Source organism: Mauremys reevesii, linkage group 3, assembly GCF_016161935.1.
Source record: "Mauremys reevesii isolate NIE-2019 linkage group 3, ASM1616193v1, whole genome shotgun sequence".
In the NCBI taxonomy this organism is placed as follows: domain Eukaryota; kingdom Metazoa; phylum Chordata; order Testudines; family Geoemydidae; genus Mauremys; species Mauremys reevesii.
In genome coordinates, this window is record NC_052625.1 from 127,455,794 (window position 1) to 127,468,184 (window position 12,391).

Genomic DNA, 12,391 nt, shown 5'->3' on the forward strand with positions numbered 1-12,391 from the left:
TAATATGCAACTGCTCATGTGAATAAAGTTACTTATATGGATTAGAGCTTTGCAGAACTAAGGACATAAGCCTTTATTTCTGCATACTCTGCACCAGTAATATGGATTCATGGATTTTATATTTTTTTCATTATTTTTAAATTTTTTTGCCATTCTTAAACTATGGGCACACATACAAACTAGAAAAACAACAATTTCAGTTTAAAATATGAGATATGCAAATGTAACATTTCAATACTTATCCCCCCCACAGCCTTGCCATATCCCACACTCAAGTTATTAGGCTGTTGGCACTGAAAACAAAGCTTTACAATTTTCAGAAGTGGTACATCTGTCATTTAAATTGGCACACACTTATTTTCTAAAAATTAAAAACATGTCGCTAAGCTGTCAACCATTTATAAAAGGGCTTTCATACCTTAAAAGCATACTCATTCTAATGAGATGGTAGTTTTATATTATTGCCAAAAGTATATTACTCTTGTATAATTGTATTGCAGGAACATTTTTACTACGCAGACTGTACCTAACAAATAAAGATGAAATTAATTCTAAGATTTTGGAAAGACTTACAGATGAAGCATTAAAAAGGCAAAAAGAGGAAGAAGAAACAAGGTAAAATATAACATGTGAATGCATAAAATATAAAAAGAATAAAAAGAATTAATTTGATACAAGATAATATATTCTACAAGAACATGCACTGTTTTTATGGTCACAAAAATGTCCTCATCTATTTTACATTAAGGAGATCTGAACCTATATCCATTAACACAGTGCACTTAAAAAAAGAGTTAAGAATAGTTCTGGTAGGTCCAAAGTCCTGCAATACATTGTTACCTTAATGTTATCTGATGAATACTAAACTCAGATAACCACATTTGGTGTGGAGAGATCCTCTAGCTAACATGTTTTCTTTGTTTATTTGTCAAAATGATAACATCCAGGAAAGGACACAAGTTATCATTGATTTTTATTTAGTAATGAATCACTTTGAAGAAGCAGGCTTGCCAAATTGTATCTTAATATTGAACAGTATTTTTCTGAATTTTCAATAGCATTTAATGTTTGAAACTTGTTTCAACCATATTTTATACAAATAAAGATACGGAATTTTCTAATTTCAGGAGAGAACTGCAAGAGGTGCTGAAATTAAAAGAAGAAAACCAGCAACCTATAAAGCCTGCTGAAGACCAATATGAAAGCAAGTATCATCTGATATAAATTTAATAACACCTCTTGGGAATTGTTTAATTCTTTAAATTATTTTACAAATTGGGATTCAAACTTTACCCCCCATTTTTAGCCACTCAGCATCTGCGGGAGGGAGTACATCACATTACTCTCTACTGAACACCTTGACCAACTCAGGTATCAATATTTTTGCGGTGGTCTGAGAGGATTACTCCCATTTGTCTCTTCCTGGTCTTCAAAAGCCCTACGTTGTGATGTCCTCCTTTCAAACAGGAACAGCTGGAGATAGCTCAGAGCTCATCAGCACATCTGTGTTCATTGGCCAGAGGGAATATTCCCTTTCCCAGAGCTTTGTGGCAGAACTTTCACACCAGCTTGTGATATGTCTGAGGCCTGGTCTACACTATGGGGTTGGGTCGAATTTAGCTGCGTTAGGTCGATTTAAAAATGACTGTGTCCACACAACCAACCCCGTTCCATCGACTTAAAGGGCTCTTAAAATTGACTTCTGTACTCCTCCCCGATGAGGGGAGTAGCGCTAAAATCGACCTTGCTGGGTTGAATTTGGGGTAGTGTGGACGCAAATCGACGGTATGAGCCTCCGGGAGCTATCCCAGAGTGCTCCACTGTGACCGCTCTGGACAGCACTTTGAACTCCGATGCACTAGCTAGGTACACAGGAAAAGCCCCAGGAACTTTTTAATTTCATTTCCTGTTTGGTCAGTGTAGCAAACTCAGCAGCACTCAGCAACACAGATGACCATGCAGTCCCCCCAGAACCGTAGAGCATAGAATGTTTCTACACTCCCCCTATCATCTCCGTCCCTGAGGTTATCACAGATTAGAAGGCAAAAAAACCCACACTTGTGATGACATGTTTTCCGAGCTCATGCAGTCCTCCCACACTGATAGGGCACAGCTTCATGCATGTAGGCATTCAGTGGCAGAGGCCAGGAAAGAATTAAGTGAACGTGAAGAGCAGAGGCAGGACGCGATGCTGAGGCTAATGGGGAAGCAAACAAACATGATGAAGCATCTGTCAGGGGAGCAAACGGAAAGGATGAAGCATCTATTGGAGCTGCAGGAAAGCCAACAAGACCACAGACCCCCGCTGCGTCCACTGTATAACCGCCTACCCTCCTCTCCATGTTCCATAGCCTCCTCACCCAGACATCCAAGAATGCGGGGGGAAGGCTCCACGCACCCAGCCACTCCACTCCAGAGGATGGCCCAAGTAACAGAAGGCTGTCATTCAAACAGTTTGATGTTTAGTGTGGCTACAATAAGTAATGTGGCCTTGTCCTTCCCCCCTCCCCCACCCCACTTTGTCCGTTTATTAATTTTAAAAAAGAGAGAGAGAAGAAAGAACGCATGGTTTCAAAACAATAGTTACTTTATTTCGAAGGGGGGAGGATGGTTGGCTTACAGGGAATTAAAATCAAAGGGGGCAGGTTTGTATCAAGGAGAAATACACACAATTGTCACACCGAAGCCTGGCCAGTCAAGAAACTGGTTTTCAAAGCCTCTCTGATGCGCAGCACGCCTTGCTGTGCTCTTCTAATTGCTCTGGTGTCTGGCTGCTCAAAATCAGACACCAGGCCATTTGCCTCAACCTCCCACCCCACCATAAACGTCTCCCCCTTACTCTCACAGATATTATGGAGCACACTGCAAGCAGCAATAACAATGGGAATGTTTGTTGCGCTGAGGTCTGACCAACAGTGCCAGTGAGCCTTTAAACATCGAAAGGCACATTCTACCACCATTCTGCACTTGCTCAGCCTATAGTGAACTGCTCCTTACTACTGTCCAGGCTTCATGAGCCATGGGAGCAAGGGGTAGGCTGGGGTAGGTGCGACCATGCAGTGCTGCCACCTGGGAGAGCAGCCTGAGGCAGAAGCCTCCAGCTTGCATGATATTCCAGGCAGGACTGAATCTCCATGAGATGAAACAAAGAAGAGAATGACCTGGAGTCTCTGGCTCTAAGAGGAGGATGGCCAGGTCTGTCCAGGAGCCCCTCATCAAACTCACTGAGGAGGATTCCAAGGTGACCTCCGAGAGCAGCAGTACCACGTCTGCCAGCAGCACCCAGGAGGACCAGAACGGATCCCCTGAGCTCATCGCTGGGGAGCAGGAGAGCAGAGTTGCAGGGGAAGTGGTGGAGCCATACACCATGCCCTGGAGGTTGCTAGGAGCCGGGCAGGGAAAACATTTCCAGAACCCCCATCCAAGCTACATGTCCGATGAGGACAGGTACCAGTCCTACTGCACCATCTGCTGCAAAGGCAAGGAGCTGCTGCTATGTAGCAATGCCAGTTGCTGCAGGTGCTTCTGTGTCGAATGCTTGGAGGTCCTAGTAGGGCAAGGTACCTTGGCCAAGGCAAAAGAGCAAGAGCCCTGGAGCTGTTACATGTGTCAACCACAGAAGTGCTTATGGGGTGTTACAGTGCCAACTGGACTGGAATGTATGGCTGCAAGACTTCTTCACCAGCGACAAAGGACAGGAATACGATGCACCTAAAATCTAAAAAGGCCCGCACATTTCCCAGAGTCACTACCCTTGATAACAGAACGTCAATGATTGTATTGGCTACTTGGATCACAGCAGTCCCCACAATAGACTTACCCACAACAGCAACAGTGACAGTGAACTGAACAGGCTCCATGCTTGCCGTGGTATGGCGTCTGCATGGGTAACCCAGGAAAAAGAGGTGCAAAACTATTGTCTGCCATTGCTTTCACGGAGGAAGGGGCAACTGATGACATGTACCCAAAACCACCCGCGACAATGTTTTTGCCCCATTAGGCACTGGGAGTTTAACCAAGAATTCCAATGGGCGTCAGAGACTGCGGGAACTGTGGGATAGCTACCTACAGTGCACTGCTCCATAAGTCGATGATAGCCATGGTTGTGAGGATGCACTCCGCTGACTTAATGTGCTTAGTGGGGACATACGCAATCAGAAAATTTAGAGTTCTTCAAGTATTTATCCACATGGATCGCACTGTAGATATTTTTGCCTTGTGCATGCAAGCCTGGAATCTTTTAGATAGCTGTGTCTTTTGGGGCTGCCCATTAGCCCTAGGTGTCTTCATGCCCCCTGTTATGGGGTGTCCACCTCACACAAGGCAGAGCAGGTTAAATTATGGTAATTAACCTGACAGGCCGCACGTGGGGGAAGGCCTACATATGAAAGTCAAATTGATGATGGAGCCCAGCCGAGAAGGAACAAGCAGAGCTGATATAAAGCCATGAAGTTGGCAACAGAAGGGGACTGCAGTGGAAGTAGTCTGCAGTCACTCCCTGGGAGGAGTGAGTTTGGTCTGGTAAATCCAGAGAGAAGGGAGCTAGAAGATACAGGAAGGAGTCCAGGGAAGTAGGAGTGGGGTCTTGGAGCCACAGTTGCTAGTTATGGATCCCTGGCCTGGAACCCAGAGTAAAGGGTGGGCCTGGGTTCCCCTACCAGCCACTTGGGAAGTGGCATAGCCTTGGGCAGTGGAGCAGAAGACTGCCTCAGACAGTTGTCCAATAGGACTCTGCTACCCTGGAAGGGGAGAACTATAGTGACCTGGCCAGCAGGCCAAGTCATGAAGAAAAAGTGGACAGAGGGAGGCAGCAGGGTGCACGAATGAGTGGCAGAAGAGGGAATCAGACCTGGAAGCAGCTAAGTCCCAGAGCAGCCAGAAGGAGGCACCCTTGCAGTGAGTGTACCCCTTTACACCCCTACAGAAAGGGCATAAAGTGTGGAGCAGCCCCAGCCACCATTCAGTTCCTTTTACTGCCCATGACAGCATGATAGAGCTACACAGTGTCCATCTGCTTCCTTGTTGTATCTTAGTTCAGGTTAGGATAGGGGTTTTATTTGTTTGGTTGGTTTTTTTATTCGTTAAAATTGTATTTGGTGACTAGTGGGGGAAAAAACAATTTTTTTCTTTGATTCTCCCCTTGGTACTGGGCTGCACATCATGGGCTGAGTCTTGATCTCTGGGTTTTAAGATCTGCCTTATTTGTGAATCAGCTATGCCCATGCATGATGGACATGTTAGATGTCTCTTTTGTTTAGGGAAGTCGCATACTGTGGAAAAGCATTCAAATTTCAAATCTTTCTCTAAGAGAGCTCTCAGTGCCCATTTAAAGGTATTTCTTATGGAAAAATCAATGAAAAGTGTATCCGACTCTGGAGTTCCTCCATGGAACCAGTCTGCTGTATTGGAGCTAGTATCTACCCATATTCTGGCTACCAGAGATGTTACATTGGGAGCTGGTAGATCTTCTGGCTCTAAGAGATTTCATGATTCTTAAAATCATGCTTAGCCTTCCCTTCCCTTTTATCATCCTCGGGTCAGTCAGTGGCTGCTGGTGCTCAAGGCAGGCAAAGGAGTGCTTGATGCCAAACACTATCTCACCAGTTAAGAAGAAATCTAAGTCTCATGTTTCTGATGTTTCCAAACTGACTCCTTCTAAGGCAGATCAGCACCATATCTCTTTGGAATTATGTAAACTTGCTATTCTGCTTCGGTACCAAGTTGATAATCCTCATTGACCAACACTGCTACTTCAGTACTGGGGATAAGGGTACTATTACTGATTTGTTGGTACCATGTTCTATTGTGAAGGTCCCTTCATCTGAGATTTCTACATTGAATTGAGCTTGGTACCAACTGCACTGGTACCCACTCCTATTGCAACTCAGACTCTTTTTACAACTTCTGTGGACATAGTGATTTCCCCAGAACCAGCGCCTCCTCCCCTAGATGCTTCTCCGATTTCTGTGAGCTCTGTCAGTTCTGAAACCAGAAATAAGGGTACAGATTATGAAAACCTTCCTGCAACCATCTTCTATGATACTGGCACTGGTGTCTCAGAGACTGGAGTCTGGACTTCCTCATTCTGTGGTAACACCTCAGAAGTCTGTACCACTAATGGAGAAGTTCTGCTCATCTGCATCTTCTTCATCTTATGGCAATAGAAATCCTTCTAGATTTTCTCTTCATTCTTTGTTTGGTGCCTGAAAGGGATTTACAAAGGAGCCCCTCTTGTTGTAGATCTTATGCTTTGGACAGGTTTCAAGTATCTTGGTTTCTACTTTTATGGCATCACATGTCAGGGACTAAGGCTTGGGCAAACAAGTCTAGTAGTTAAAGACACAGATGGTTGGCCTGGAAAAGGTTAAGCCAGAGTCGGTAGTTAGGGACCAGAGCCAAGGGTCAAGGCTGAGTTGATAGCCAAGCAGATTTTGCATGACTCATATCATTTCAAACCTCCTTTCCCATCCAAAAACCTCAATAAACCTGAGTTTGCTGCGGCACATGGCAATATGGACATAATATGACCCTGTATTCAAGGTTAAACCTCTGTCCTCTCCTAAGGTTGGTTAAGGTCCGTTTCAGCCAACCAGGCACAACTTGGACTTCCTGAGCCTCTGGTGTTGAATGCATCTGTGATGGGGCATCTGCCCCACACTAGCCCATAAAGGGTTAATAAAACCCTAGGGAGGCTGCGCAACATGAAGCCAATTGGGAGGACCCATGGGAGACTGTGCAGGAGACAGCCAATTTGGTGAGGGCTATGAGGAGCAGCCAATCAGGGCTGGGCAGGCCCATTTAAGAAAAGCTGCAGGGCAAAGCAGTTCAGTCACTCCCTGGAGCTTGAAGAGGGAGGAGGACTGGCTGCCTTGCAGATAGAGGTCAGCTAGCAACTTGGACAGAGCAGTGCCAGGCAGGATCAGGGAGTGAGAGCGAGCTCCTGGCTGACTGTGGGCATGCTGAGGCCCTGAGACAAGGGCGGAGAAGGTGCTGGAGCTGCGGGAAAGTGGCCCAGGGAAGTATACTGTGGGGTTGGAGGGGACACAGCACGTGGCTGCCATCTACAGGGCCCTGGGCTGGGACCCAGAGTAATGAGTGGGCCCAGGTTGTCCTCCTTCCCATCCCCATTGGCCACTGAGGAAGAGCCTGGACAGTGGACTGTGGTTCCTCCAGAAGGTGGGAGGAACAGACTGTGGTCATTGGGACAATTCGCATCCTGGAGTAGAAGTAACGGCAGTGAGATGTCACGAGAGGAGGGTGCACAGGTGGACTAAGCTTATTCCCAGGACAGCCAGCAGGAGGTGCCACAGTGGTGAGTCATGCCCCATCACAATATCCAAGCTATGATGGGGGGTATACTTGGGTTTTCTTCAAATTCAGGGTAAGTAGTCCAAGGCAGAGTCTTGGTTACACATAAATGTACAAAAGCTCAAGGTTGTTAGTCTAACCTGCAAGGCATTTCTGCCTCTCCTTCAGGGGCCCACTACCTAAAACATAAAAGGGTAATACACCTATACCCTATATAAACAATCAAGGGGGAGTGAGATCATCCCCTTCTGTCAGGAATCAATATACCTATGGGACTGGCACATCCCAACATTGGGTTGGGCTAATAGCTTTCCATCTCCTGGGTACCCAAAATTATTTGCTAGATCAGCTGAGCAGGAAGAGCTCCATTACTCATGAATGAGAGTTAAAAGATTCTGTTCTATACTGGGTATTCCTAAAATGGGGAGTTCCCTCAACAGACCTGTTTGCTACAGTACAGAAACATATTTCCCCCACCCCCTAGAAGCAATGCAAAGGCTTGGGGGGACTCAGAGGTAATGAAAGAGCTGAGGAAAAGGGAAGTAATTGCTGGGAAGGAGGCTGGATGTGAAGTGGGAGAGTTGTTGGGGTGTGGGTAGGAAAAGTATTGATCAGGTTTTTTGGTGGGGAGGGATTGTTAGGGATCCCCCCATGCAGACCCTGGCTGACCCCTAGCCTTCCTCATTCAGTCAGGCACATCTGCCCCTGGTCCCATGTGTCTCTGCACCCCCATTCAGCACCCATCCGCCATATATCCCTGCACCCCTCCCCCATCCTTATGTGACCCTGTGCTCCCATTCAGCCACCCCTCCCCCATGTCTCTGTACTCCCTCCTCTCTACCCCTGTGTGTCCCTGCCCCCTTTCAGCCACCCCTGTCCCCTGTGTCCCTGCACATCTTTTCCCCCCATCCCCATATGTTTCTGCACCTCCCTGCTATTTAGCCCCTGTCCCAGTATGTTCCCCCACTGGCCCTTCTGAACCCCATTCTGTGACCACCACCCCCAGCAGTTTTATGTGCCCCACACTGTCCTTTCCCCCATATCCCATGCCTTCTGACCTGGCCCCATGGGCAGGGCGCTGTGAGGAACACAGCCTCTTCTCTTTCCTATCCGTGTCTGGGGCTGCTCCCATTGGGAGCAGCTGCTCTTTGTTCTGGCACAATAGTGTCCCTGGTGGACGAAAGGTTTAACTGCAGCACTTTCCAGCAGAATGTATTTTCTGCTGAGGAAAAAAAAATTCTGTGCAAGATATGAATTCTGCATGTGCACAGTGGCACAGAATTTCCCCAGGAGTAACTGATACAGAGTCCTTACCTGGATTTTTCATATGGGTGAAGGAACTGAGTATCTATTGGAGCTGTGCCTGTGCCCTTGCTACAGGGGGCATGAAGGCATATAGGCCACAGGCACAGCTCCAATAGATACTTCTTGGTAAAATATTCTGGGCTCATGCATGCACACCTTCATTAAGATCCATGCAGATAAAAGCATCTCTAAGTACTCCAGTTACTGTAAGGCAAGTAACCTCTCTTTATGGTTCCTTCAATAAAAGTAACTCAGTCCATATGTACTGTATGGTAGTATTTTATATTCTGATCACTTTCATGCCTTACTATATGTGTAGTGTGGTTGAGTTACAGTTGCTGTGGAAACCATATTTTGAGTTTCCAGATGTAGAGAAGCCAAGACTTGTCAGCGTGGCGCCTCCTGCTGGTTGTCATAGGAATTAGCTCTTCACCAGCTTCAGAGCGCCCTCTGCTGGCCAGCTGATGTCTCACCTGCCTCAGGCCCCATGTCCCTCCCAGACCCCGGTGCCCTTTTCCTCAGGGTTCTGCCCCAGCAGTAACCCCACACTCTGGGTCTCCCCTCCCAGGGAAACCCTCAACCCTCTTAACCCACCGTGCCTCAGTGGCTACTGCCAGTCATCATCTAGCCCCCTCTCACTAGGGCAGACTGCAGTCTGTAAAGGCCACTCATCATTGGCAAGGGAGTCAGACTAGCTGCCTCTGCCTAAGCCCAGACTTCACCTCTGCAGCCCTAGTACCTTCTTTGGGCCTTGCACAAGGCCTGCAGCCTGGGGAGTTGCCAGGGTAGAACTCCATGTATGCTACAACTCCATTGCCACTAGTTTGCCACAACAGAGTGCCATGTTATTGATTTCTAGCTTGCAGCACAGAACATGGGGCCTTCATCCTGGGTGGAGCTGAGTGAAAAATTTGTCCATGAAAAAACTCTCTGTGAATTCAAAAAAATTAATGTAAAGTAAACTATATTTGTTTAAATCCTATCATGCTTGAAAGCCAAAGCACTCCAGGCTGGTTAGGCAATGGTTAATAGGCCAAGCTCAAAACCAGTTAGGGTTTGGCAGTTTCTTGGAAATTCAGCCTGGAGCAGTTATAAAGAAGATTAAGATTATCTTGATTTTAATAAGGCTTTTGACATAGTTGTATGTGTCATTCTGATAAGCAAACTAAGGCAACATGGTCTAGATTAAATTACTAAATGGTGGGTGCATAACTGGTCAAAAGACTATACTCTAAAAGTAGTTATCAATAGTTTGCTGTCAAACTAGGAGGGCATATCTAGTGGGGTCTCGCAAGGGTCTGTCCGGGCCCTGCACTATTCAACATTTTAATTAATGACTTAGATAACGGAGTGAAGAGTATGCTTGTGAAATTTGCAGATGACGCCAAACTGAAAGAGGTTGCAAGTAGCTGGGAGCACAGGATTAGAATTCAAAACAAACTTGAAAAATTGGAGAATTGCTTGAAATCTACAAGTTGAAATTCAGTAAAGACAAATGCAAAATACTACATTTAGGAAGGAAAAATCAAATGCACAACTACAAAATGGGTCATAATTGGCCAGACAGTAGTGCTACTGAAAAAGGTCTGGGGTTTATAGTGGATCACAAATTGAGTATGACCCAAGAATGTGATGTAGTAGCGAAAAAAGGCTAATATTGTTCCAGGATTCATTAACAGGAATGTCATATGTAAGATAGGGGATGCAATTGCTTCACTCTACTTGGCACTGGTGAGGCCTCAACTGGTCAAGTTTGGGGTGCCATACTTTAGGCAACATGTGAATAAATTGGGGACAGTTAAGAGGAAAGCAACAAAAAGGTTTAGAAAATCTTACCTATGAGGAAAGGTTAAAAAACTGGACATGTTTAGTCTCAAGAAAAGAAGACCAATGGATGACATAAGTCTTCAGATATGTTAAGGGCTGTTATACAGAGGTTGCTGATCAATTGTTCTCCATGTCCACTGAAGGTAGGACAAGAAGTAACAGGCTTGATCTACAGCAAGGGAGATCTAGGTTAGATATTAGGAAAAAGCTTCTAACTATAAGGTTAGTTAAGTACTGAAATAGGCTTCCAAGGGAGATTGTAGAGTCCCCATTGTTGGAGGTTTTTAAGATCAGGTTAGACAAACACCTGTCAGGGATGGTCTAGGAATACTTGGTCCTGCCTCAGTTCAGGGGGCTGGACTAGATTACACCTGGAGGTCCCTACCAGTCCTATACTTCTATGATTGTCCATCATAATACAGTCTTTTATTATCCAGTCTGGCATTTATTTTGTTGTTCCCACAGTAACAAGTGCTAATTTATGAAGATAGCATTAGTGTCAATCAGATATCTAGGATTCAAATATTTTCTTCATTGTTTGATTAGATGACATTTCACTTACTTTCTAATTCTCACTCTTAAAACAAAAAATCTGCCAGTCTTGTCACACTGTAAAAAAATCACACTAATTTAAAAAACCATCCCACCAGATTGTTTTACAAAGATTTTATAAAACAGATTTTTTTTGCCAACAATGAAGCATTTCTAAAATGTTAAATATAAAGGACTTCTAGTCTCTGTAATATCTGCATCTGACACAAAAAAGTAAGTCTTGGTTGTGATCATCTGACTTACATTTAAATAATTGAGAACATCAAAACAACTATTCATGAGAGAAGTAATCATGTCAATACACTTCTGCTGTAAACACATGATAAGCCCTTATTTAGAGAAAATTGTTTTTTCCCATGGCTACATTTTATTTCCATAATCAAATACTGACTCATCAAAACACTTCAGTCATGCTGCTCTCAGCCTGACATCTGTTTTATTTCACTTTTATGTGTCTCAGGCACATTGACTACCACCCTAGTCCCATGTGACATGTTTTTATAGGAAAAAAATAATTGTATGTGCACAGCTCATTTTTTATAAAAGCCATCATGTAAAAATGCAAACTTAAATGTTGTCAAGAAAAGAGTCTAGCACTCTGTGATGCTCTTTTGGTGTCTCTTGTGAATAAATGTGTACTTCAGTAATTACAATTTCTATAAACTCATCAGGCCACTGTAGGGAGCCAGGGTGGCCCCCTACCGAGCAGGGCCAGGACACGCCGCGGCCTCCGCCAACTGAGGCGGGGCCCCGGCACGTCCGCTCCGCTCCCAGCAGCAGAGCGGGCCGGGACACGCCGCGGCTTCCGCCAACTGAGGCGGGGCCCCGGCACGTCCGCTCCGCTCCCAGCAGCAGAGCGGGCCGGGACACGCCGCGGCCTCCGCCAACTGAGGCGGGGCCCCGGCACGTCCGCTCCGCTCCCAGCAGCAGAGCGGGCCGGGACGCGCCACGGCTTCCGCGAGACGGGGCGGGGCCGCGGCAAACTCACTCCGTCCCCAGCTGCGGGAGGGGCGGAGTAAGCCGGGACGCACCGCACGTCCCGCAGGAGGAGGCAGGGCCAGGGGAGTTTCGCTCCGTCCCCAGCTGTGGGAGGGGCGGGGCAGGGCCTACAAAGGGCCGGGCCCTTTGCTCCAGGGGGCGGGTGCCTTGGGCGGAGGTAGAGGCTGACGCCGGACTGCTTCCCCCCGCTTCAGCTGCTGACCCCGGGGAGACGGAGGACCCCGAACCCCTTGACGAGCCGGAGCTACCCGCTGCCGTCTACCCGACCGAGTCGGAGGTTTGTGCATCCGGACCCCTGCCCGCGGCCCCCTACCAGAAGGGGCCCGCTAGAGACTTTTGCCGGCGTTCCCCTGCCTGGGGTGCGCCGTAGACCATTGCCCGCGGTCCCCTGTCACAAGGG

General features: G+C 46.6%; 1 protein-coding gene across 12 annotated transcripts in view; it reads left to right on the plus strand.

Annotated features, from left to right (window-relative positions):
• AK9 (adenylate kinase 9) overlaps positions 1–12,391 on the plus strand; it is a 219,026-nt gene that overhangs the window by 100,207 nt on the left and 106,428 nt on the right. For 11 of the 12 annotated variants that reach the window (XR_005595877.1, XR_005595879.1, XR_005595878.1 and 8 more), the window contains 2 exons: positions 501–615; positions 1,128–1,204. Coding sequence is in view for 9 of the 12 variants with exons in the window: in XM_039529143.1 (XP_039385077.1) it covers positions 501–615; positions 1,128–1,204 (192 nt within the window). In the remaining 3 variants the exon portion in view is untranslated. Of the gene's footprint in view, positions 1–500; positions 616–1,127; positions 1,205–12,185; positions 12,269–12,391 lie in introns of all 12 variants that reach the window. The other variant, XM_039529149.1, reaches the window with a different exon arrangement.